We start from the raw sequence: 21,525 nt of genomic DNA, 5'->3' as shown, positions 1-21,525 counted from the left end.
ATTAGTGAAAGAATGGAAAAGGAAAAAAAAAACTGTGGAGATGAGAGATAAATCTCTTAAAGGCACAGAACTTTTTAAAATGTCATATAGGTCATATGATCTACATGCAGAAAAATATATATATTTCTCTATTTATATGCCCCAGAATGGAAAATTCTCTAAGATTTGAAGTGTCTCGAATGCTAACATGAATCCACGAGTTGAAACTTTCCCACTGATTCCATGGGATGGGCTGTAGTTGAAGTACAGGTATGCTCAAATTGTTGTACAAAATTACCTCCAGGCTATACGTTTCAAGGTATGTCTGGAACATAAATGGAGTTTATGTTTAGATTTGGATCCCTGCCCCAAGACAGCTCATTAAGTATGCGCACATATTTCAATATCTAAAGACCTCTGCTGGCATTTAAAATACTTTTGGCCTTTCTGATCAGAGATATTTGACCTGCATCTTTCCCTAAAAGGACAGCCTGATATGTATAAGGAAACCACACACCGTCTTTGGCCGTTGATGGCAAAGGAAGGGAGGGAACCGTGATAACAGCAAAAGAAGAACCTGACCACAGTGGTTGCCAAACTTCAGTAGGCATGGGAGTCACCCGAGGAGTTTGTAAACTGGGGTGCTGGGTTTTGAGGCCTGGTGTGTTGGGTCCCCATCTTTAATCTCTCCCCGTCGGGAAATTATGGCCCAGGGGAGGTGATGGGCAATGTTTTGGCAGTCCTTACTCCCTAAGTCTTGGGGAGTAAGTAAAAGGCTGGGGCTGTGTTGGAAACCTTCCACCTTTAGCCACTTTTGGATAGGGCTTTCTTGCTCAGATTTTTCCACCGCTTCTGCAGAAATCAAATAGTGTAATGTGCATGGTGTCATCTGTATTACTCAGCCTGAGCTGCAAGAAAGTTACTCATGATGTTAGCTATTCCTTGGCAGTTTGTAGCTGTGCCTCTGACTGTCTCTGTCCCCCAGCCCCACCCCGTCCGTCACCCCCCTTCTCTTCTTCCCTTCCTCCTCTGTGTGTCTTGAGCCCTTTCTCCTGCTTTCAGCTTAGGCAGGGAACTTCACCAGTCTTGTCTGAGAACAATTCTTTGAAGCTATTTTGAAAAATGTGTTGGGCTCTCTCTCCAAGGCTGTCCCTCTTCAGGAGTGTGGATTCAGGAGTGTGGAGTAACCAGCAGCTCCCGTGAACTTTGCTCAGCCTCGGATGCTGACACCTGACTGGCTGTGGGAAGTTGGGCAAGGGAACATCTGAGCACAGTCTTAGTGATGTGACGTGCACAGCACGGAAAGGTCCAGTTTCCTTTTCCATTGCTGCCTCTGGCTTTCTTTTGACCCATTTGGTGATGGAAGCAGACTAACTATCTGTAGTGATTGATAACTAATTGAGAGTTAAGTTTCTCTGAGATTTATTCGGGCTTAGAACTCCTGAGGGGAGTGGGGAAGGAACAGGTTTTACTTAAAAGTCATACTTCCTGAATAAATGCACATTTTAGAATAGATTTAGAATTACCGAACAGTTGGGAAGATGACAGAATTCCATGACTGTTTCCTCCATGACTAGTGTCTTCCTGTGGCATGCCTCACAGTTTATGAACCAATAATGGCACTTGCACTAATTAACTTCCATAGTTTCTCTGCCTTCCTTACATTTCACTTAAATGTCCTCTTTCTGCATCAGAATCCCCCTAGGACACTATAGTTTCTCAGACTTCCCTTAGTATGCTTCCCAACTTATGAAATACAAGCCAGACATTTTGTATTGTCTTTATTTGGTTTGTCCAGTGTTTCTTTTTTGATCTAGGGTTTGGGGAGGAAGGCTACAGCGGTTGAAAGACAGATCTGATGACATCACAATGTACTGCCACACATACACGGCGAGTGTACAAACATGTGTTCACTTGGTCTGTCGTCTCTGATGTGAGTCTGGCTCCTCCCCTGGCTGAGGTGATGCTTTTTGGGCGTTTCCTATGGTTATTTCCTCCCCATCTATATTGTAGTCTTTGAAAGGAAGTCGCTATGCTCAGCCCACACTTAAACTGTGGAAATTATGCTTCACTTCCTTTAGAGGATAATGTGTTGATGAATAAGTTATTTCAGATTCTAATCTTTTTTCCTTATTTACTTATTCATTCAGCATTTGTGTATGGGTGCATATATGTCTGTGTGTGTGTGTGTGTGTGTGTGTATACATGTGTGTATATATATATGTATGCACACACACATATGCACACACACACATATATGCTGTTATGTGTGAGTGCAAGTATGTGTGTGCCATGCATGAAGGGTAGAAATTGGCATAGCATGTCCTCCCCCAGCATGCACCTTGTATATTGAGGCAGGTCTCTCAATCAAACCCAGAGCTCACCAATTCATCGAGCCTGCCTAGAGAGCTGGTTTCAGGGAATCCCATCTCTGGCTCCAGAATGCTGGGATTGCAGGTGGCCTCTATACCCACCTGGCATTTTTATAGGTACCAGGGATCTGAACTCCAGTCCTCATGCCTGTAAAGCAAGCGCCTTACCCAGGGAGCCATCTAGCACACCCGTATTCAGTCATTTGTGTCAGTGTAGACTTTCAGTTTCACACTTCTCCAGCAATGACCTGGGGAGCTTCCCCAGCTGGCTTCCTTGGTTCTCAGTGACATGCCCTTTCATCACTGTGGGAGTGTTGCTATAGTTTGTTTTTTAAGCATGTGTTTATTTATTTTTTTGGCTCCATTTCAATGTAGGTGCTGGTGTTTAAAGCAAATCATCAGATGCTTCAAGATGACTTATTTCTGGTCCATCTTAGAAACATCCATTTCTTCAAGGAACGTTGGTTTCTTTAATTGGGGGAATGTATCCAAAACCAAGTTCAGGCTGGGAAGTGGTGGGACACCCCTTTAATCGCAGCACTGGAGAAGCAGAGGCAGGTGGATCTTTATGAGTTCGAGGCCTGCCTGGTCTACAGAATGAGTTATAGGACAGCCAGGGCTACACAAAGAGAAACTCTGTTGCAAAACAATCAGACAAACAATCAACAAACAAACAAACGAACAAAAAAACAACAACTCAGGATGCTGATGTCCTAGTGTTATTGCAGGACCACACCTGTAAGCTAACAGACTAAGGAAATTGATGTCTCCTAACCCTTGTATACATGCTCGTCTATTAAGAATTTCTGGGAAGCTAATCAAGAAGAAGGACACTGGGTAAGATGCTCAATCTTCATTCAGAAAGGCAAATCAGAAGAGGGAGAAAACAGGAAACAGAACAAAAACCTACCACAGAGGGCCTCTGAAAGACTCTACCCAGCAGGGTATCAAAACATATGCTGAGATTCATAGCCAAACTTTTTTGCAGAGTGCAGGGAATCTTATAAAAGAAGGGGGAGATAGAGCTCCACAAGGAGAGCAACAGAACCAAAATATCTGGGCACAGGGGTCTTTTCTGAGACTGAGACTCTAACCAAGGGCCATGCATGGAGATAACCTAGAACCCTTGCACAGATGTAGCCCAGGGCAGCTCAGTGTCGAAGAGGATTCCCTAATAATAGGGAATGGGATGGCTCTTTGATCACCTCCACCTGAGGCGGGAGCAGCCTTACCAGTCCACAGAGGAAGACAAAGAAGCCAGTCCTGATGAGACCTGACAGGCTAGGGTCAGATGGAAGGGGAGGAGAACCTCCCCTATCATTGGACTGGGGGAGGGGCAACGGAGAAGAATACTGAGGGAGGGTGGGATTGGGGTGGGGTGGGGGATGGGGCTAAAGATGGGATACAAAGTGAATATACTGTAATTAATAAAAATAAAATTAAAAATTAAAAAAAGAATTTCTGTATGTATCCGTATCCATGGATTTGTGTTCAACGTAAGTTCCTATTGATGTCTCTGACTCTAGTATGGCGATACATGGCTCACTCTAGCCTTTGCCCCTTGCTTGGCCAAAGACACTTCTTCCTGGGTAGTTAGTGAGTGCTACCAGGAAGCTCATCTGCTTACTTCTGGAATTGTGAACAGCATTTCCCAAAAAAGAATTTGCTATTGTTCAGCACTTGTATTAAGTTCTTCTTGCTTTTACTCTGAGTCTTCACATCATTCTAAGGTTACGGAGGGCAGTCTGGGCCCCCTCACTTACTTCAGTGACACTATTTCATACATTTTAGGAATTGGTTTTCATTTGGACTCTGTTTCTGTATTCCACCCCTGGGCTTCTTGATGCCCTGAATTTAATTTTTAAAAATTGTGTGTGTGAGTGTGTGTGTGAGTGTGTGATGTGTTCCATGGCATTTATGTGGAGGTCAGAGTCATGAGGATTTGGTTCTTTCATTCCACCTTTATGTAGGTGCTGGGGATCAAATCAGTTCTTCAGGCTTGTGTAGAAAGTACCTCTACTCACAGACTCGCGGGTCTCCCCAGATTTCATTTTAATTGACTGTATTCTATTTCAGGTGCTGTTAAGTTGTACAGATTTTGACAAATGTTAGTTAGAGTTATCTCTATCAGCACCTATAATATCATTCAGTATAGCTTCTCTTCCCTAACAAAACAAAACTAAACTAAACTAAACTAAAACCTCTTCACAAATGGTCTCAACTCACCATTTGGTTTAACCATCCAGTTGGGTCTTGCCAGACAACCACATATGAAGGCAGTTCTAGTTACAATTCCAATCAATTTTCAGAAACTTCCCCCCTCTGATATTGGTCAGCTGGTGGTTGCTGTTGCGTTTGTGGAGATAGTTTCCCCCAAACAGGCAGCAGCTAATATGGTAAGAAGTAAATAAAGGAGACAGGAGGACTTGATGGAACCTCCTGTGTGACAAACACTACGTGACGAGGTTTACTAAAAAGTCACAAACACGTTATGACCCCAGTCACGGGGTGGTAGAGGGCTGGTAGTGAGGCCTTCAAATCCAAACTAGTTGAACCTGCCACCAGCCTCTAAGTCACTCACCTGTGGATGGCTGGGCCGTGTCAGGCGTTGATACACTACATTCTGAAGGTGGTTGCGAAGATAAGTGACAGGATCTGTCTGACACATCTTGGGGACCCACGGGAGACACGGAACCCTTTGGACACCATTCCTTCTCACTTGTGGGGCCTGCTCTCTCCCATTTTCTTATAGTCCCTGAGCCTGTTCTTTACCCTGTTTAACTAGTCCTCGGAGCCAACTTTTTTTGCAGTCCGGCTGTCCTCCTATGGGTGGCTTTAATCTCTCCCTTCAGCCTGGCATAGTTGTAAGTTTGGAGACTCACTACTTTCTGCTAAGCACTTCCACAAGAACAGCCTCCTTATACAACCAGTGCACTTGAAAACCAGAGTCACCGCAAACTACCTGCCCTTCAGGAATCTTCCAGGATAAACCTTATAACCGTTCAGATACCGGAGCCCTTTCAATCCTCCCACCATCTCCAACCCTTTGCCATTGAGTTCTCCAGGTTTTCTCTTCAGGACTTTGGTGTCCAAATTTAGACTCATTTCCTTCCCTCTGAAACATGTTTTTTCTTTCAGAGTTCCCTGGGTGATAAATGGAAACAGAATTCAGCCAGGTGGGCTTTTTTTTTTTTTTTTTTTTGGTTGTTGTTGTTGTTTTGTTTTTTTCTGTAACAGGCAGAGGGTAAATATTTTTGGCTTGTGGGCCATACCATGTTTCTCATAACTATAGTCATGTGTTACCTAATGATGGAATACATCCTGAGAAATACGTTGTTATGCATTTTTGTCATAGATCACCGTAAAAGGCGGTTACACAACCCTAGGTGAGGAGGTTCATCACGGAGCCTGTCCTCCTGATGCTATCAGGAGACCAGAGAAACATGAGCTGTGCAAGCAGCTTCAGCATGGCATGCTGTCTTACAGCGAGGCTGCTTTCCATCAGTAGGACTGTATTTCCAAATAATGACACGCATACTATGGAAACACACCATCCAATAACCTCGTTGTCTGTCATCAAGTGTTACGTGTCGGAGATAATTGCACACGCCGCACGCTTATGTCATGGACAACACAGTGGCCTTATTTACCCCAGCATCTCCACAGACCTGTAATGCCATGTGCCGAGGCATTACCATTCCTAAGATATCACTGAGTGATAGGAGCTCCTCGGCTTCATTATTGTCTGACAGGACCACTGCCAGACCAGCAGTCTATTATTGGAGAATTGTGACTGTAATCATGGCTGCCTTTAGAGCAAAGGCACTCATAGGTAATCTGAGACTAAGAAAGGTATGAGGAATGACTGTGTTTCAATAAAACTTTACTTATAGGAATTGGCAGCTTGTTGAAATTGGCCCTTGGGCACCATTTACCGACTTTTCTTCTGGGTCACTCAACCTAAGGCCTTTGGTCTTTTTCTTTGGTTTTTCTCTTCCGATAGTTTTCATTAACTGCACTATTCCCAAACCATCTGTATTTCTAGACTATAACACCTTGCTATTCATAAGTTTAGCAGATAGTTCCACCATCATTTTACCTGGTGCTGAAGCCCTGGTTTCCCCTTGGCCTTCCTCATGGCGTTGAAATCACCCAGGTACAGCTGTTCCTTTCCTTCTCTGTGAACACTCCTCCAAGCCCCTGCTCCAGTGCGCTCTCGTTGTCTTCTCACCGCAGGCCTCTGCCTCAGAACGGACTCACCTCCACTCATTGCCTTGGGTCTCAGTGTCGAAGCCACTTCTCAGAGAGAGAGAGAGAGAGAGCATCCTGGTGGCCCAGTGCTCTCTCACTTCTCTTGCTCTGAGTAGTGTTGGTGACGTAGATACCACTTGTTCAGTTGGGACTGTGCCAGGATGTGAGCTGTATCACGCCATCTCTCACCCTTCACCCCTGCTTTCAGGGTGGTCGGGGATGGCCCAGTGGATATTCAGTCAACAGAGCCAATTAAATTATTTCTTCTAGCTCTGTTCTCTCCCATGGAGCCCCTGGCTCAGTCAGTGGTGCTAAGAATTGGTCCTTGGTCCTGGACGTGCCATTGCCTTTACCTGGCATATCTGGCTGCTTCTCCCTTCTGGGCATTCTTTTTCCCCAACCCCACTTTGATGTGGATTTAGTTCAGATGAGCACACTGGAAAGGCTTTTTTTTTTTTTTAAACAATTGACTTTGTATCCCAGCTATAACCCCCTCTCTCATCCCTCCCAATCCTGCCCTCCCTCCCTCTTCCCCTCCTCTGCCACTCCCCCAGTCTACTGATAGGGGAGGTCCACCTTCCCTTCTATCTGACCCTAGCCTGTCAGGTCTCATCAGGACTGGCTGCAATGTCTTCCTCTGTGGCCTGGTAAGACTGCCCCAAACCCTCAGGAGGAGGTGATCAAAGAGCTAGCCACTGAGTTCATGTCAGAGACAGCCCCTGTTTCTATTACTAGGGAACCCACTTGGACACTGAGCTGCCCTGGGCTACATCTGTGCAGGGGTTCTAGGTTATCTCCATGCATGGCCCTTGGTTGGAGTCTCAGTCTCAGAAAAGACCCCTGTGCCCAGATATTTTGGTTCTGTTGCTCTCCTTGTGGAGCTCCTGACCCCTCCAGGTCTTTCATCTGCCCTTCTTTCATAAGATTCCCTGCACTCTGCCCAAAGGTTGGCTATGAGTCTCTGCATTCGATACCCTGCTGGGTAGAGTCTTTCAGAGGTCCTCTGTGGTAGGCTCCTGTCCTAGTCCCTGCTTTCTTCTTCTTCTTCTGATGTCACTCCCATTTGCCTTTCTGAATGAGGATTGAGTATCTTACCCAGGGTCCTCCTTGTTGTTTAGCTTCTTTAGGTGTACAGATTTTAGTATGCTTATCCTATATTACATGTCTATTATCCACTTATAAGTGAGTATATAGCATGTGTGTCTTTCTGCTTCTGGGATACCTCACTCAGGATAATACTTTCTAGTTACCACCTTTTGCCTGCAAATTTCATGATTTCTTTTTTTTTTTATTTGCTGAGTAGTATTCCATTGTGTAAATATATACAATTTCTGAATCCATTCCTCTGTTGAGGGACATCTGGGTTGTTTCCAGGTTCTGGCTATTACGAATAAAGCTGCTACAAACATGGTTGAGCAAATGTCCTTGTTGTGTACTTGCGCATCTTTTAGATATATGCCTAGGAGTGGTATGGCTGGATCTTGAGGAAGCACTATTCTTAATTGTTTAAGAAAGCTCCAGATTGATTTCCAAAGTAGTTGTACAAGTTTACATTCCCACCAGCAACGGAGAAAGGTTCCCCTCTAAGATAAAAATCTCAAGTGACAACACATGCTGGAAAGGCTTTTTAAGATATGTATTCGTCACCACCATTTTCTCTCCACTTTCAACACCCACTTCTGTGTGTAAGGGTCCGACATGTAAGGATGATGCTGTGACTTTGTTAATTGGAGCCTTCCAGTATGTCCCTGTCATCTCAGGGTCAGGGTCAGCCTCTAGCATGTCACCAGGCTGTACTGGTCCTCAGGCCTCTTTTTGACCTCACTTGAGCAGCCTGCATTTACCATGAGTAACCCCTGACCAGTCCTCTGCACCTGTCCCTGCCTGCCCTTTCTCTGTCACCTTGTAAACAGCTGGTAGAGTTTTGGGGCATGGTCCCATATCTTGTGGGGTTTTCATCTCTCTCCTTCTAGAATATCAAAGAGAGTAAAGATGTCATAAAATATGGGCATGATGTACTTTCTAATTGGCCTTAGATTGAATCTTCCAAAGATATCCCAGTGAATGGGCCATCAACTAAGCAGCTCTCAAAAGCACCTTGAAATGTTCAGAGTTCTCTCTGTGTGGCTTGTACTTAGTACTTGCTTGATTTTTCTGGAGTCTTCACTTTCTTCTTCTATTACAAATGGGTAATGAGAATCAACAGAATAGAATAATTCTGGAATTATTTATGTCATTTAAAAATGTCCAATATCTTCAGATTAAATTGTTAGGGTGGGGGTAGGACATAAGAGAGTAATTATTTCATTGTGCCTGAGATATTTCTGTTCTACAAATGCACCAAAACTAGATTCTTCCTAATTTAATATTTCTTCTTTCCTGTGGCAAGTCTCTACAAAACAAAACCAAAAAAAAGAGGTCCAGTCTTGAACCCATAAAGATAGTTAATAAAAGGACCAGACTGTAGGCCATGGAATAAGAAGAGCACACATGATTACATTCCTCCTTTCATGAAGGTCATAGAGAGCACCCTCCAACCCTTTTCATCCCATTTGGGAAGGCCCTACCCAACAGAAAAGAGAAGCGATGGGCTCATGAAAAAGTGTTTTTGTTGTTTTTTTGCAGTATGGAGAGTGCATAAAGCTAGTGGGGTTCCTCTCTCTCACTTAGCATCTGCTCTAGCATAAGCCCTTGGCGTGGCTGACTGGAGCTGAATGGCAGCCTGACACCATGTATGGTTTCAAGAGTAGAGAGGGCATTTGACTTTTTAAGAACTTGGCCTACCTTTTTGGTCCTTTAGGGGTGTCGTAACAGTGACTTGTCCGAATGAACCAGGTACATCCTCTCAGAGCCTCCATCCTCATTTGCAAAGGAGAGCAGAATTAAGTACCTATAGACTTAGGGGGAGGAGTTGTACAAAGTTTTTGAAAACTGCAATGTGTCTGTTTAATTTACATTTTCAGTGCCTCTGATAGTAGAGTCATAATTGAAACGTGTGCACCCATGTACACACACGTATTGCACTGTGACACACAGTGGGTCATTTGTGCCTTTAGTCCTCTGTTTGGAAGAGAAAAAAAACAGTCTTCAGAGATATCCAGTATTGCATACTGATTCCTGATCTTCTACTGTGTGAAAGAAACTTTGAAAAACTGATTTGTGTGTGGTGTGTGTGTGTGTGTGTGTGTGTGTGTGAAGTGAAAAAGTTTTTGATTTTTTTCCAGAAGATAAACTTTTGATGTGAGAGGTTGGTGAGAATGAGCCTGAGCTGTCTGAGTAATCCTGAGCCAGAGCCTGAGTAATCTCAAATTGAAAATTCTATTGATTTTGTATGTTTAGCTACCAGGAGTGGATGCATAAGAGTTTTTGTTTGTTTGTCTGTTTGTTTGTTTGCTTGCTTGCTTGTTTGTGTGTTTTGAGCCTTCAAAGCATTTGTATTTTAGAAACAGAAATGTTACTAGTCTTCACATGTCTTTACAAGTCTTTGTCCAGTTTTAGCAGAACAAGAAACGACCACCAGTTTCATCACTAAAATAACAATAGCGTTTTCTTTAATTTTAACTAGTCAGATTTCTTACAGCCATTGCTTTCTAGTAGGTTTTCGGCAGCGGTCCACCTTAGTGCACTTTTAGCACATTGAACCAAGCCTGAGTGTTACGAAGACAACAGAAAGTTGAGCAGGCTCAGTGTTTGCCTCCTCTGCTTTCTTTCCTTCTGAACTTCTTTCTGCTGGTGGGATGTGCCTAGTACTTGCCATATGTGGAAAAGACTCTGGCTTTCCAGCCACTGAGCGGTGGGACTTGAACTACCCATCACATCTCATGAGTCCCAGCATGGATGTGCCTTCTTCCTTAGCAGCTCCTGCTCCCAGCAGGAGCCACAGAACAAGGCTGTTGTTGGCTCCACCCCACTGTTCTTGGCAGTGAGGAGGCAAGGCTAGAAGACGGGGGGGAGGGGGGGGTTGGAAGAGGGTGACAAGCACCCCTAGGCGATGATGACATAAGTCTTCCAGGGAGCAGGTGATGTAGGGACCTCATGTGCGGGCTGGCATAGGGTTGAGCAGCAGGCAAGTGCACAGACCTGTGGGCACTGTGCTAGGGTAGCATGGAGGGAGGCTGGTTAGGCCAAAATGGAGGGTCTTTTCAGAATTTAAATCTTGATTTGGCCTCCCAGGCTTGTGTGACCTTGGCTCATGCTGAAACACCACAGTGACTTTATCTTTTCATCCATTTAATGGGCATGGTGGCGCTTAGCCTGCAGAGAGTAAAGGTGAGAGAAAAATGACAGTCAGGGGTATAGTAGGGGCTCAGCTCCCTGGCAGAGCTCAAGAGGAAGCTGTCCTGTTTTATTACAGAATGCAGTTGGACATCTCCTTATGGGTCACGAATATGTCCTGTACGAATGTGTACCCTCGTCATAAGCTTAATTGATAGTTTGTCTTAGGAGAATGATGAGACACTTTATCTCATTCTCAGGTTCCTTATCATCAAGTGCAAGACTCAGAAAAGCAGTAGTAAAGGGCCACCTAACCCATAACTTAAGGTCTATGGACCTTTTCTTTCTCGTAGATGTCTCCCATACAGCCTAACGGATCCGACACCGTTTGCTCAAATCAAAGCCTCTTCCCCTTTAATGGGCAACCTTCTTCTGCTTACTCCAGGCTGAGGTGAGCATGCCTTGAGATGGCAGTTTCCTGCCTGTGATCAATTCTAATGCCTTCTGTGAAAGGAAATGATTATAGGTTATTACCAGTTAATTAAATGAGTATATCCCTTGAGCCGTGTAAGCATGAGCCTGTTTAGAATCATGGAACATTAGTGCTAGAAGGGTTCTGAGAAAACACCTCATGGAAGGTTGAACCAGGGATGAAAGCAACTTCTACAACTTCTGCAAAGCGATGTCATTGAGACACAGATGTTGGCCAAGGAGTGTAGGCTGGGATGCTGACTGGGTCTAATTACTAAGCGGTGGACCATAGACCCCAATATGTCTGAAGGGCTGTTATTATTTTTTAAGTTTGTGCGTGCTTTTGTGTGTGTGTGTGTGTGTGTGTGTGTGTGTGTGTGTGTGTGATACTTCACACGTGGAGAGGTCAGAAGACAAGATGCAGGAGTTAGTGCTCTCCTTCCACCATGTGGATTCCAGGGATCAAAGTCATGTTGTTAGGCTTGGTCAAGTGCATTTACCCTCTGAGCCATCTGCCTGGCCATTTCTGTTTTCTCTTTTCTTTTCTTTTCTTTTCTTTTCTTTTCTTTTCTTTTCTTTTCTTTCTTCTTTCCCTTTTCCCCCTCCCTCCTTCCCTCCCTCCTTCCCTTCTTTCTTTCTCTCCGGAGCTCTGTGTTTTATCCTGCAGTAAAGCTTATCCTCCCTGTTATAGGTGAGGTCAAGCAGCCTTCCTTTGAGCCCACTACACCACATCAATCAATATTGGTTGCATAGGTACTTGCTGAGCTTCTGAGAGAACAGAGCATCAGGTGCTCCCTGAATGGAACTTGCCCACTGATGGCATGTGCTGAGATACGGTGTATGAAAATTTAGTAATTATTTAAGAATAGGGATGGGTGTTAAGACAGCAGTTGAGATTGGAATTTTAGATCAGTGGGATCAGAGTGGCTTTCAGGGTCTCTCTGGGAACTCAGGGTCTCTCTGGTCTCTCAAGGTCTCCATGCCTTGCCCCTGGACTGTTCCTCCTCCAAAGGTGTGCCTTTTGGCCATTCCACTTAAAGCCTTACTCTGGGTTCCTGAGCGGCTGGCAGTGGCCGAATGCTGGGAGGCATCCTGTGAAAGTCTGAGTGGATGATTAGATGAAATGAAGAAACAGAGCCTTCCCAAGTCTCACACAGCAGGAGGAAAGGTGTGGCTGTGTAAAGGATGGAGGGGGCAGGCAGGACTTGAAGAGCTGTTTATAGGATGGAATTTGCAAAGGTTTGGGAAGGTTAGTGGGAGGCAACCCAAGGAGAGCCCGTGTATTCTTGAAAGCCTGTGGAGCAGGTTGTTTTATTCTGAAGGCCCCAGGAGCGCACTTTGCAAAGCGTCCTTGGGTAGCAGGTATAGACATTCTTTGCTTGCTTTGTGTGTGTTTTGGAGAGGATGCTCACACCTGGAAAACACATCTGGAAGTATCCCATGTGAATGGGATGTTAGAGTGCTGTTGAGTTTGAAAGGACAGATTTTCAGGGTGTGCTCTATACAGTGGCTCCAGAATGTTTAGATTGGGAAGTTACAAGAATGGCAGATTTAGTGATTCTGAGCTAACTGGAAACGTAGGTGAGCATGGAATCGGAGCTATTAAAGTTCTCAGAGATCTGGGTGTGATGGACAACACGCCTTTAATCCCAGCACTGGAGAGACAGAGACAGGAGGACTTCTGAGTTCAAGGCCTGCCTGGTGTACAAAGTGAGTTCCAGGACTGCCAGGGCTACACAGAGAGAACCTGTCTTGAGAAACTGGAAGGAAAAAAAAAAAAGCTCTCACAGATCACTCATAGTGATGGTTCAAGCTATGACTGTGTCAGAGCTTTGAAAAGCACCAGCTCTCCCCCACCATCACCACTGCCATCTTCCCTAGCTAGTTCAGTCTGCGGACTGTTGGCAGGGTGTTGGTGCTTATGTATTTGGTGCCTCTCCCTGTATCTCTGATACAGAGATGTTGAATGCTTTGCCTGGAGCCACAGACTAGAGAAGATATACCTAGCTCTATAGCCTAAGTCTCCTCTGGCATTACTGCCAGACAGATGCATAGGATAAATTTGGGCGGGGAGGTGAGGTATTTGAGAAACGTGCATCCCCGTGGCTACAACTTCATGAACTTCTTTCATCAAAATCCTTCATGTTACTGTGAAGATGCACAGTGAACTCTAAAGATCCATTCCATACTAAGTACTAGGTCAACCCTCGGTGATTAAAAGTGCTAATATATCAGGTACAGAATATAAAAATTCAGAGAGTAGAGAGCAGAAACCGCACAGACGGACACTTTTTGATAGGTAGAAGATAGAAGCAACAGCAGAGCAAAAGACTCATTGGAAGGGCATTTTGGATAGGAGAAGGATGAAGATGTGTTTCTTTCCTCAAGTAAGTAACTCTTTAAACTGAAGTATATTGATGCTGCCATTGCATCTAAAAGTGAAGACTCAAAATGGGTCAAAGATTTAAATCCCAAGACTGCTAGAAGAATATGTAAAGGGAAATGCTTCAGCACATTTGTCTGGGCAAAGGTTTTGTGGGGGATGACTCAGAATCACAGCCAACAGAAGTGGAAATTGACAAATGGAATTACATCAAACTGAAGAGCCACTGAATTTCAAATGAAACAATAGAGTGAAGAGGGTCTACAGAATAAGAGATGGTCTTTATAAACTGTCCATCCAGCAAGGGATTTGTTTCTAGAATTAATAAGAGGCCCACAAAGTTTAAATCTGATTTTTAAAAGGGCCCATGATTACATGTGTCATTTCAAAAGAAGATGTATGAATGGTTAAAATGCAAAGTCTCACTACTAAGGGCGTGCAAATCAAAGCTAAGTGAAATCGAATTTGTCTACAGTCAGAATGGCTACTATAAAAAAATTCTAGTAAGACTGTGGAGAAAAGGGAGCTTTCTGTCATTATAGATTTACTTCATATGAATCTTTTGTATGGAATCATAGAGGATGTGTAGTTTTTATGATTATTTTTTAAATTAGCATAATGTTTTCAAGATCCACCCTCCTACTGACAGTTCATGTCTGGCCTCTATCAATGGACTTTTAACTGTTTTTATTGTTGTCTGAGGGTGTGTTTGAAAAGTGAAAAGGTCCACCTGCCTTCTAAACTTATAATGGTCCAGATTCTTTAGTATAGCACATAGCCATGCATACTATGTCCCTTCCCATCTTTCAGTCTTTGGCGCCCATTCTTTAAAAATTCTTGTACATTCTTTTTAGCAAATAGTACCACGGCACCTGGATATGTAAAATGAAGTCGGACTCCCTCGTTACAAGTTGTGTGATTACTAATTCACAGTGGACCAAGACCTAAATGGAAAAGCTACAGTCATAAAATTCTTAGAAGAATTTCAGTAGTGACTTTCCCAGCAAGACTGATGCAATATTGGCACGAATGTTATGGGAATAACTGACTATTTTTTTTTTAATTGCATTTAAGGGCTACTCCAATAGATGGAACCCATACTTGACATTATCAATGAAGCCAATAATCCACGGCTAGATAGGTCATGGGCTCTAAGGAAAAAAAAAAAAAATCACCATTGTTACTCTGCTAAATGGACATAATAATAAAATGACTCCCAGTGGCTCGTTACTATACTGATAGATCAGTGCCTCAGTCGAATCTCATCAGAGATGTTTATCCCTGCAGTAGGTGTCCTTGTCATAAAATATCATTCTTCAGTAGATGATGAGAGATGGGAGGGGAAGGGATGGATCTAGTGGATACTCAGAAAGTAGACTTTATGTAAGGAGTAGTGCTTTCTAGTGTGGGCTTCCGGATAAATGATGGGGAAGGAATGGAGGAAGGTGGACACTAAAATAGAAGGTTTCAGAGAAGGGCGCCCACAGTTTGGGGGAAAGGTCTGTGTTGATATGTAGGAGCTAAATCTGACACTGCCTCTCATCTTCAGCCTTCCCTCTCAGAGGTGCCGTTATGTCCTCATTTTCTATCTCATCCCCAAAGTTTAACATCTCAGGAAATTGTGGGTCTGAATCCTTCCGGTGGACTGAAAAGAGGATTGAAGAACAGAGATAGATAGATAGATAGATAGATAGATAGATAGATAGATAGATAGATAGATAGATAGACAGACAGGGAGACAGAGAGTGAGAGAGATGGGGAGGAGAGAGAGAAAGAGAGAGACAATGAGTAAAAGCATTAGTGAGGAGGGCCATGAAAGAGTGATGTCAAGCAGCAGTGGTCCAGACACACACACACACACACACAACACAGAGAGGGAAAGAGAAAGAGCGAGAGAGACTTGAAAAAGGTTTGAAGGAAACTTTCAGTATGATCAAATGTTACAGAGAAATCAAAGACATGTGTAATTAGTATACTTGTCTTTGGATGATGAAGATGGGCCAGTCATTGGATTTGACAGGGAGAGGAGGAGGTAAGGCTGTAAAAGCTATTTAAAGGATGGATGGAACCAGAGCATCAGATTATAGGAGATAGCATGCAGAAGGAATGTATAAGCTAATTTTTTGGTTTATTCTCTTTTTCTTATATGAGAAAGAGTGTTATGTGTGAGTGATAAAAAAAAAATCCTATTTGAAGCAGCTGAACAATAAAAGAGTTTATGAGCCTGAATAATTGAAAACTCAGGGAGACTGCAGTTTATCAGGAGCTACAGGTTGAAATGACACCATAAGATCTTGATCTCCTTCTGTCTTTCAGTTTTCTCCTTTTTGCCTCATCCTCTGGTTCTGTGTGATATCAGGGGTGCCAGGTATTTCAGAGTTGCTGTCTTAGCGTGAAGTTAAGCAGAAGTGAGCCCTTTGTCTCTTTCTTGCAGATCTTGAATTCCTGGTTGGATCTACTTAAATTTTGTGCCTAAACTCAAAACTATCAGAGACCAAGAGCAGAGTGTCACCTTGTGTGTTAGTTACGTATTGGTGTGATAGGACACCTGACAAAAGCAAGGTCAAGAAGGAAGGGGTTTGAGGGTACAGTCCTCCATGGTGGGAAGGTCATGGAGGCAGACACTTGAGGTAGCGTGTCGCGTGTCAGATTACATCTGCAGTAATGAGGCAGCAAGTGATGAACATTTGTGCTTACTCACTTTCTCCTTTTTTTCAGTCCAGAACATCAGCCAATAGCATGGTACCGCCCACATTTATGGGTGGGTCTTCCCACCTCACCTAACCTAGTCTAGATATCATTCCTCACGGATGCTCCCCTAGGCTTGTTCTCTTTGGTGATTCTCAGTCCTGTCAAGTTGACACTGGTAAACACCGCAGTCTGTCATTCTGGCTGTAGGGACTTATGCTCTGATTAACTAGTCATAGGTCAGATGTGAACCCTGTAATTTGGGGGAGGGGTCCTAGCTGAACCATTTGGACCAAAGATCGAGAGCTGCTCTAGGTGTTGCAGTGTGTGTGTCATCATCTAGAGAGAAGGTTTCTGTGAAAACTGTGGCAGGCGGAACCAGAGTCAGTGAGTGGAAATTATTGACCTCGTTACATTTCTGCTCATAGAGAAAGAGCTTCCTGGGGTGCACAGGAATAAAACAGGCCTGCTGTTGATGTAGGTAGTCAGCCATCAGTGGGGATATCAGAGTAAACGACCATGAATAAGTGACAATAGTCAGTCTGTCTGCCCAGCTCCACAACCTCAGGTACCTCTATAATACAGTAAAGAATGTATCTTTACCCTGTGGAAGAGGGGAGGAAGGATTGAAGTAACCAGAGGGATGAATCAATTAATGTGGGTCCATAGGGGCTTGTGGAGACGGAACTGCCAACCACGGAGCATGTATGGGACTGACGTATGTCCTCTGCATATATGTAACAGTTGTGTAACTTGATCTTCATGTGGGACTCCTAATAGTGGGAACAGCTGTCCCTGACTCTGTTGCCTGCCTTTGGGACCCTTTCCCTTTACTGGCTGCCTCGTCTAACCTCAATAGGAAAAGATGTGCCCAGTCTTACTGCAACTTGATATGCCAAGGCTGTTGATATCCATGGGAGGAGGAGTGGATGGGGAGAGGGGAGGTGTTGGGAAGAGAGGAGGGGGTGTAAAGTAAATTAATTAATTTAAAAAGAACGTATTTTTACATTAAAGTCCAGCACACTCTTACATACGTGCTAAAGTACAATCAAAACTTCGTGACATTGGGGCTTGGGGAGATGGCTCAAGCAGTAAAGCACTCAGTTCACAAACATGAAGACCTGAGTTTGGATTCTCAGCACCACGTAAAAGTTGGTGTGCCTCTGGAGGGAGCAGGCAAGTAGGTTCTTAGAGCTCATTGGCCAGGTATGAGCTTCATGTTTGGTAAGAGACCGTGTCTCAAAAAATAAGGTAGAGAGCAGGAAGACCCGCCATGTTGACCTCTGACCTCCATATGTACATGTATGCATGTGTACCCATGTACACACAAAGGAACATGCTTACACAAAGTTTTACAAGACAGTGCTTTTCTTTAACACTTGTGTTTACATCTTCTGTCCTGTGTGAGTCTATTTAAAAATCCCCGCAGTGTTCAATCAACTACCTTGTTCTTCCATCCCTCTGATTACGTCTTGACCTGCAGTGTGAAACCCCATGGTTAGGAACCCCGTCCGTCTGCTTCAGAAGGACAAAGCTTGAAGATGGGGCTTGAATCCGGTCTCTCACGATGATGATAACGCTGGCAAGAAATGAGGAGGCGAGCCTGCTCCCTGTGTGCGAGCATCTGATTCTAGGTGGTGTGCTCTGACATCTGTCAGAGAGCTCCTAGCCCACTGAGATAAAGCGGCCATCTTTGTGGGCCCGCTGGGCATTGCTGGTGAAGGTTGTCTTCCTGCTGGTAGTAGGTGTAGGAGGGCAGAGGTGGCCTGGCAGTCTGTCTGTCCTCAGGCTATCAGTGATTGCAGCAGCGCTAGCAAGCAGTTTGTGCTGGGAGGTTGAGCTTGTATATGTGTCCTTTGTCAAGCCTTTCTGCTGAAGGTGAGGGAGTGGCTTTTAAAAATAACACCTTTTTGACTTGAAACAAGTCAAGGCAGAGAGAGGAGACAATTAGACACTGACGTCCCGTTTAGTCATCTCTCCAGAGACGACTATTTTCAGAACCACTCAATAGAGGTTCGCAAGTGGTGTCATGGTAGTTAACGTGACATTGTGAGTTAGTGTTCGTCGTGATACAAGCAGGTTGAGGTGAGCACAGAAGTGATTTCCAGTGTGGTAATCTCACTGGGCACAGCTTCTGTGCAGAGAAAGGCAGAGTTTAAGAACTGGCTGCCAAATAGAGAGGTAAAGCCTCCAGAGAGTATGAAGTGGTCACGTGGTACAGTGAAATGTAGTCCTTGGGAGCATGATGGAAGTGACTCAGAGGAAGACCAGCCCACTTCGGGGGTGGTTTGTTTACTTGTAGGTACAATACGAGCAGTGAGTAGCATTGTTAAGTTCTGTGGTGGAAGCCGGGCCAGAAAGGCCTCATGCTGTTCCTCAAACTCTCAGAGAATAGGGAGACTCCAGCGGTGGAGGACTGGGGACACTCCAGGGCCGCCTGCAAAAGAGTCAGACAGGTCCCCCGGGGCAGGGGTCCTCTGTCGTATTGTGCAATTTGCAGCTTATTTAAAGTGCTATTCTGCCCCCAGAGGTCATCATGTCTATACTTAGCTGAACATTCTTATTCTAGGTGAAAGGCCAAAGGCAGGAGTGGAGCCATGAGCTGAGTCTGAAGGATTTCCTTGAGGGCATTTATAAGTGCATGCATTTTAATCACAAACATTTCGTGTTGCAGAGTTTTGCGTCCTTCCAGCTCAAGCATACAGAGACCCAGCAGTTCTTCTGCAGGGCATAGTTCCATCCTAGGCACCCTGCTGTGTGAGGGTCTTTAGAATACATGTCTTGATGCCTCAGGTGACAGATAAACTTCCAGGTCTGTGAGCAGTCGAGAGTAACCAACCCTTGTCATGGACTAGACTGGTCGAAACGAGAGACTCTTCAGACGGTTTGCTCCATGAGGCTAGACCTTTGGAGTTGAATAAGCCACATATTCGCTCATCACTTCGCATATGTTGTTATCTTTCCTTGCCATGTGGTTTAATAGCACGAGGCTCCTACCAGAGAGGCACATAAGATACGGCAGCTGCGAGCAAGAGGCAAGGGCATGCCTGCTTTCGTGCATCAAGTGAGGCAAGCGAGGGAGATAGGGCAATTCGAGAGGAACGGAGCTCCGGGTAGAAGGTCTTGAAGCATCGCCGTTTCTCAAGATTTCACTTATTTCTTTGTCTCTCCACTGGGCAATGAGAGATTTAGATTCAGCCTCTGGCTGTGATTCATGCATCTAAGCCTCTATTATTTAAGAGCCACAAAAAGTAATTCAATAGTAAAATATAACGCGCTGTTTGTTTTTCTCTTTCTAGGTGGATCTGGAGCCGGAGGGGAAAGTGTTTGTGGTGATAACCCTAACGGGGAGTTTCACTGAAGGTAAGAACGAGTATTGAGTCGTTTCTGGAGTATGCATAGCTTCAGTGCATGATTAGGAAGAACGTCTACCAATGGAAATGATAACAGTGGTTCCCAAAACGTGCTTTAAAACCCTGTAGCCCTGTTGGCTCAGCAGTTTGCTGGTTCAGGTTGCCAAGTTCAATGCCTTTTGTAGAGCTGTCAATCTTGGGTTCTGTTATCACATTCACCGAGTTTTTGGTCTTACCCACTGTCATTGTAGCTGAGCTGCTGGGTTGTTTTGTTTTTGAGTCATGCCTATTAAATTCTATTTTAGAGTTTTGATTTTGTGCCAGGCTTTTAGTTTGCCTCTAAAAGAAGTTTGAGGATCATGGGTTTTTTTTTTGTTTGTTTGTTTTGTTTTGTTTTTGTTTTTTTCATGATCTCCACTTTATTATTATTGTTTAGGCAATCCCATGCTTTAGTTTATGCTACCAAACTATTCACACAACCAAAAATCATTTTTAAAAAATTGAGGCAAAAAAAAAAATATATATATATATACATATATATATATATATATATTTGGTGAAAAAATATATATTTGGTGAAATATATATATTGAAATGAAAGATGAAATGTGAATAATTTGAATTTCGGCAAATAACCCAGTAACTCAGCTCTGCAATCCAAGATGCAGGACCTTTCTGTTCTTCAGAAGGTTCCCTGTGTTTTCCAGTGGTCACTTCTGCTGCCCAGGGCAACAAATATAATACCTTCTCACTCCCATGAAGTATTTTCTGCTCATCCTACGAGTCTGTATAAATGGAATTGTATAGCATATTCTTTTTTGGGGGTCTAGTTTCTTTTGCTTAGCATCACTTCTGAAGGATTCACTGGTACCATTGTAGGTATCAGTGTTTTTATCTTTGTTATGAATAATATCCCACTTGATAAGCCTAGCGCTCATTTGTCTTGGACGTTGTGGGTCTCCCCATCATTATGCGTTATGAACAGTGCTACTGTAAACATCCTTGTATGTAAGTTTTGGGAATGCACACTTTCATTGCTCTTAGGTAGATGTGTAGGAGTGGACTTGCTAGGTATTAGAGTGGCCATGAATCTAGTTATATGGGCCTCACAGATGGCTTTCTGAAGTAGTCCTGTTTTATGATGCTCCCACCAGCAATCTATGAGTGTTCTAGGCACTCCATGCTCTTACCAACCCTTGATGTAATCATCCTTTTTAAGGTTAAATATTCCAATTTAAAAGGTGGGAACGCTTTTTTGCGGTTATAATATGCATTTGCTGGTGTTGAGAACTTTTTCACATGCTCATTGGCCATTTATATTTCCTCTATAGAAGTGTTCCTTTAAGTCTTTTGCCCTGTTTTCTAAAATTTGTGAATTATTTATGATTTTTTTTGTTGTTGTTGATGCCACGGATTATACCCAGGGCCTCATGCTTTCTGGCTAGAGCACTCCACCGTGCAGGCTTCCCCAGCCCCCAGTTAGACCTTTTTATGGCAGTTTACAGGAGTTCTTATGTTTTCCGAATGGAAGGCCTTTGTGAAAATGCAGGTGACAAGTGTTTGTCTCAGTCTCCTCTGTACTGGCCCGTCGTCTTCCTACTGGGAACTGACCTCGGGATCTGTGTGTGCTCTGCCACTGGTCTCAGCTCATGCTAGGCCCTCTTCTAGCTGCTCTTTTTGAGATGGGATCTCACTAAGTTGCTCAGGTAAACCTTTAAACTTGTCATCCTTCTGCTTCAGCCTGCCAAGCTTTTAATTTCGTGCATTCTGTGTCTTCTGTATTAGGTCTATCATGGGGTAGGGGAGGTCTCAG

The 21,525-nt window shown here is 44.0% G+C and overlaps 1 protein-coding gene across 1 annotated transcript in view; it reads left to right on the top strand.

The window, feature by feature from the left end:
- Window positions 1-21,525, top strand: part of Prkch (protein kinase C eta) — a 203,062-nt gene that overhangs the window by 43,233 nt on the left and 138,304 nt on the right. Inside the window, exon 2 of the mRNA XM_055595508.1 lies at window positions 19,659-19,722. Within this exon, the coding sequence (XP_055451483.1) occupies window positions 19,659-19,722 (64 nt within the window). The remainder of the gene's footprint in view (window positions 1-19,658; window positions 19,723-21,525) is intronic.

This window comes from Psammomys obesus, unplaced genomic scaffold (genome assembly GCF_907164565.1).
Source record: "Psammomys obesus unplaced genomic scaffold, mPsaObe1.curated_primary_1811, whole genome shotgun sequence".
NCBI classification, from domain to species: domain Eukaryota; kingdom Metazoa; phylum Chordata; class Mammalia; order Rodentia; family Muridae; genus Psammomys; species Psammomys obesus.
This window is presented reverse-complemented; position numbering and strand designations above follow the sequence as displayed.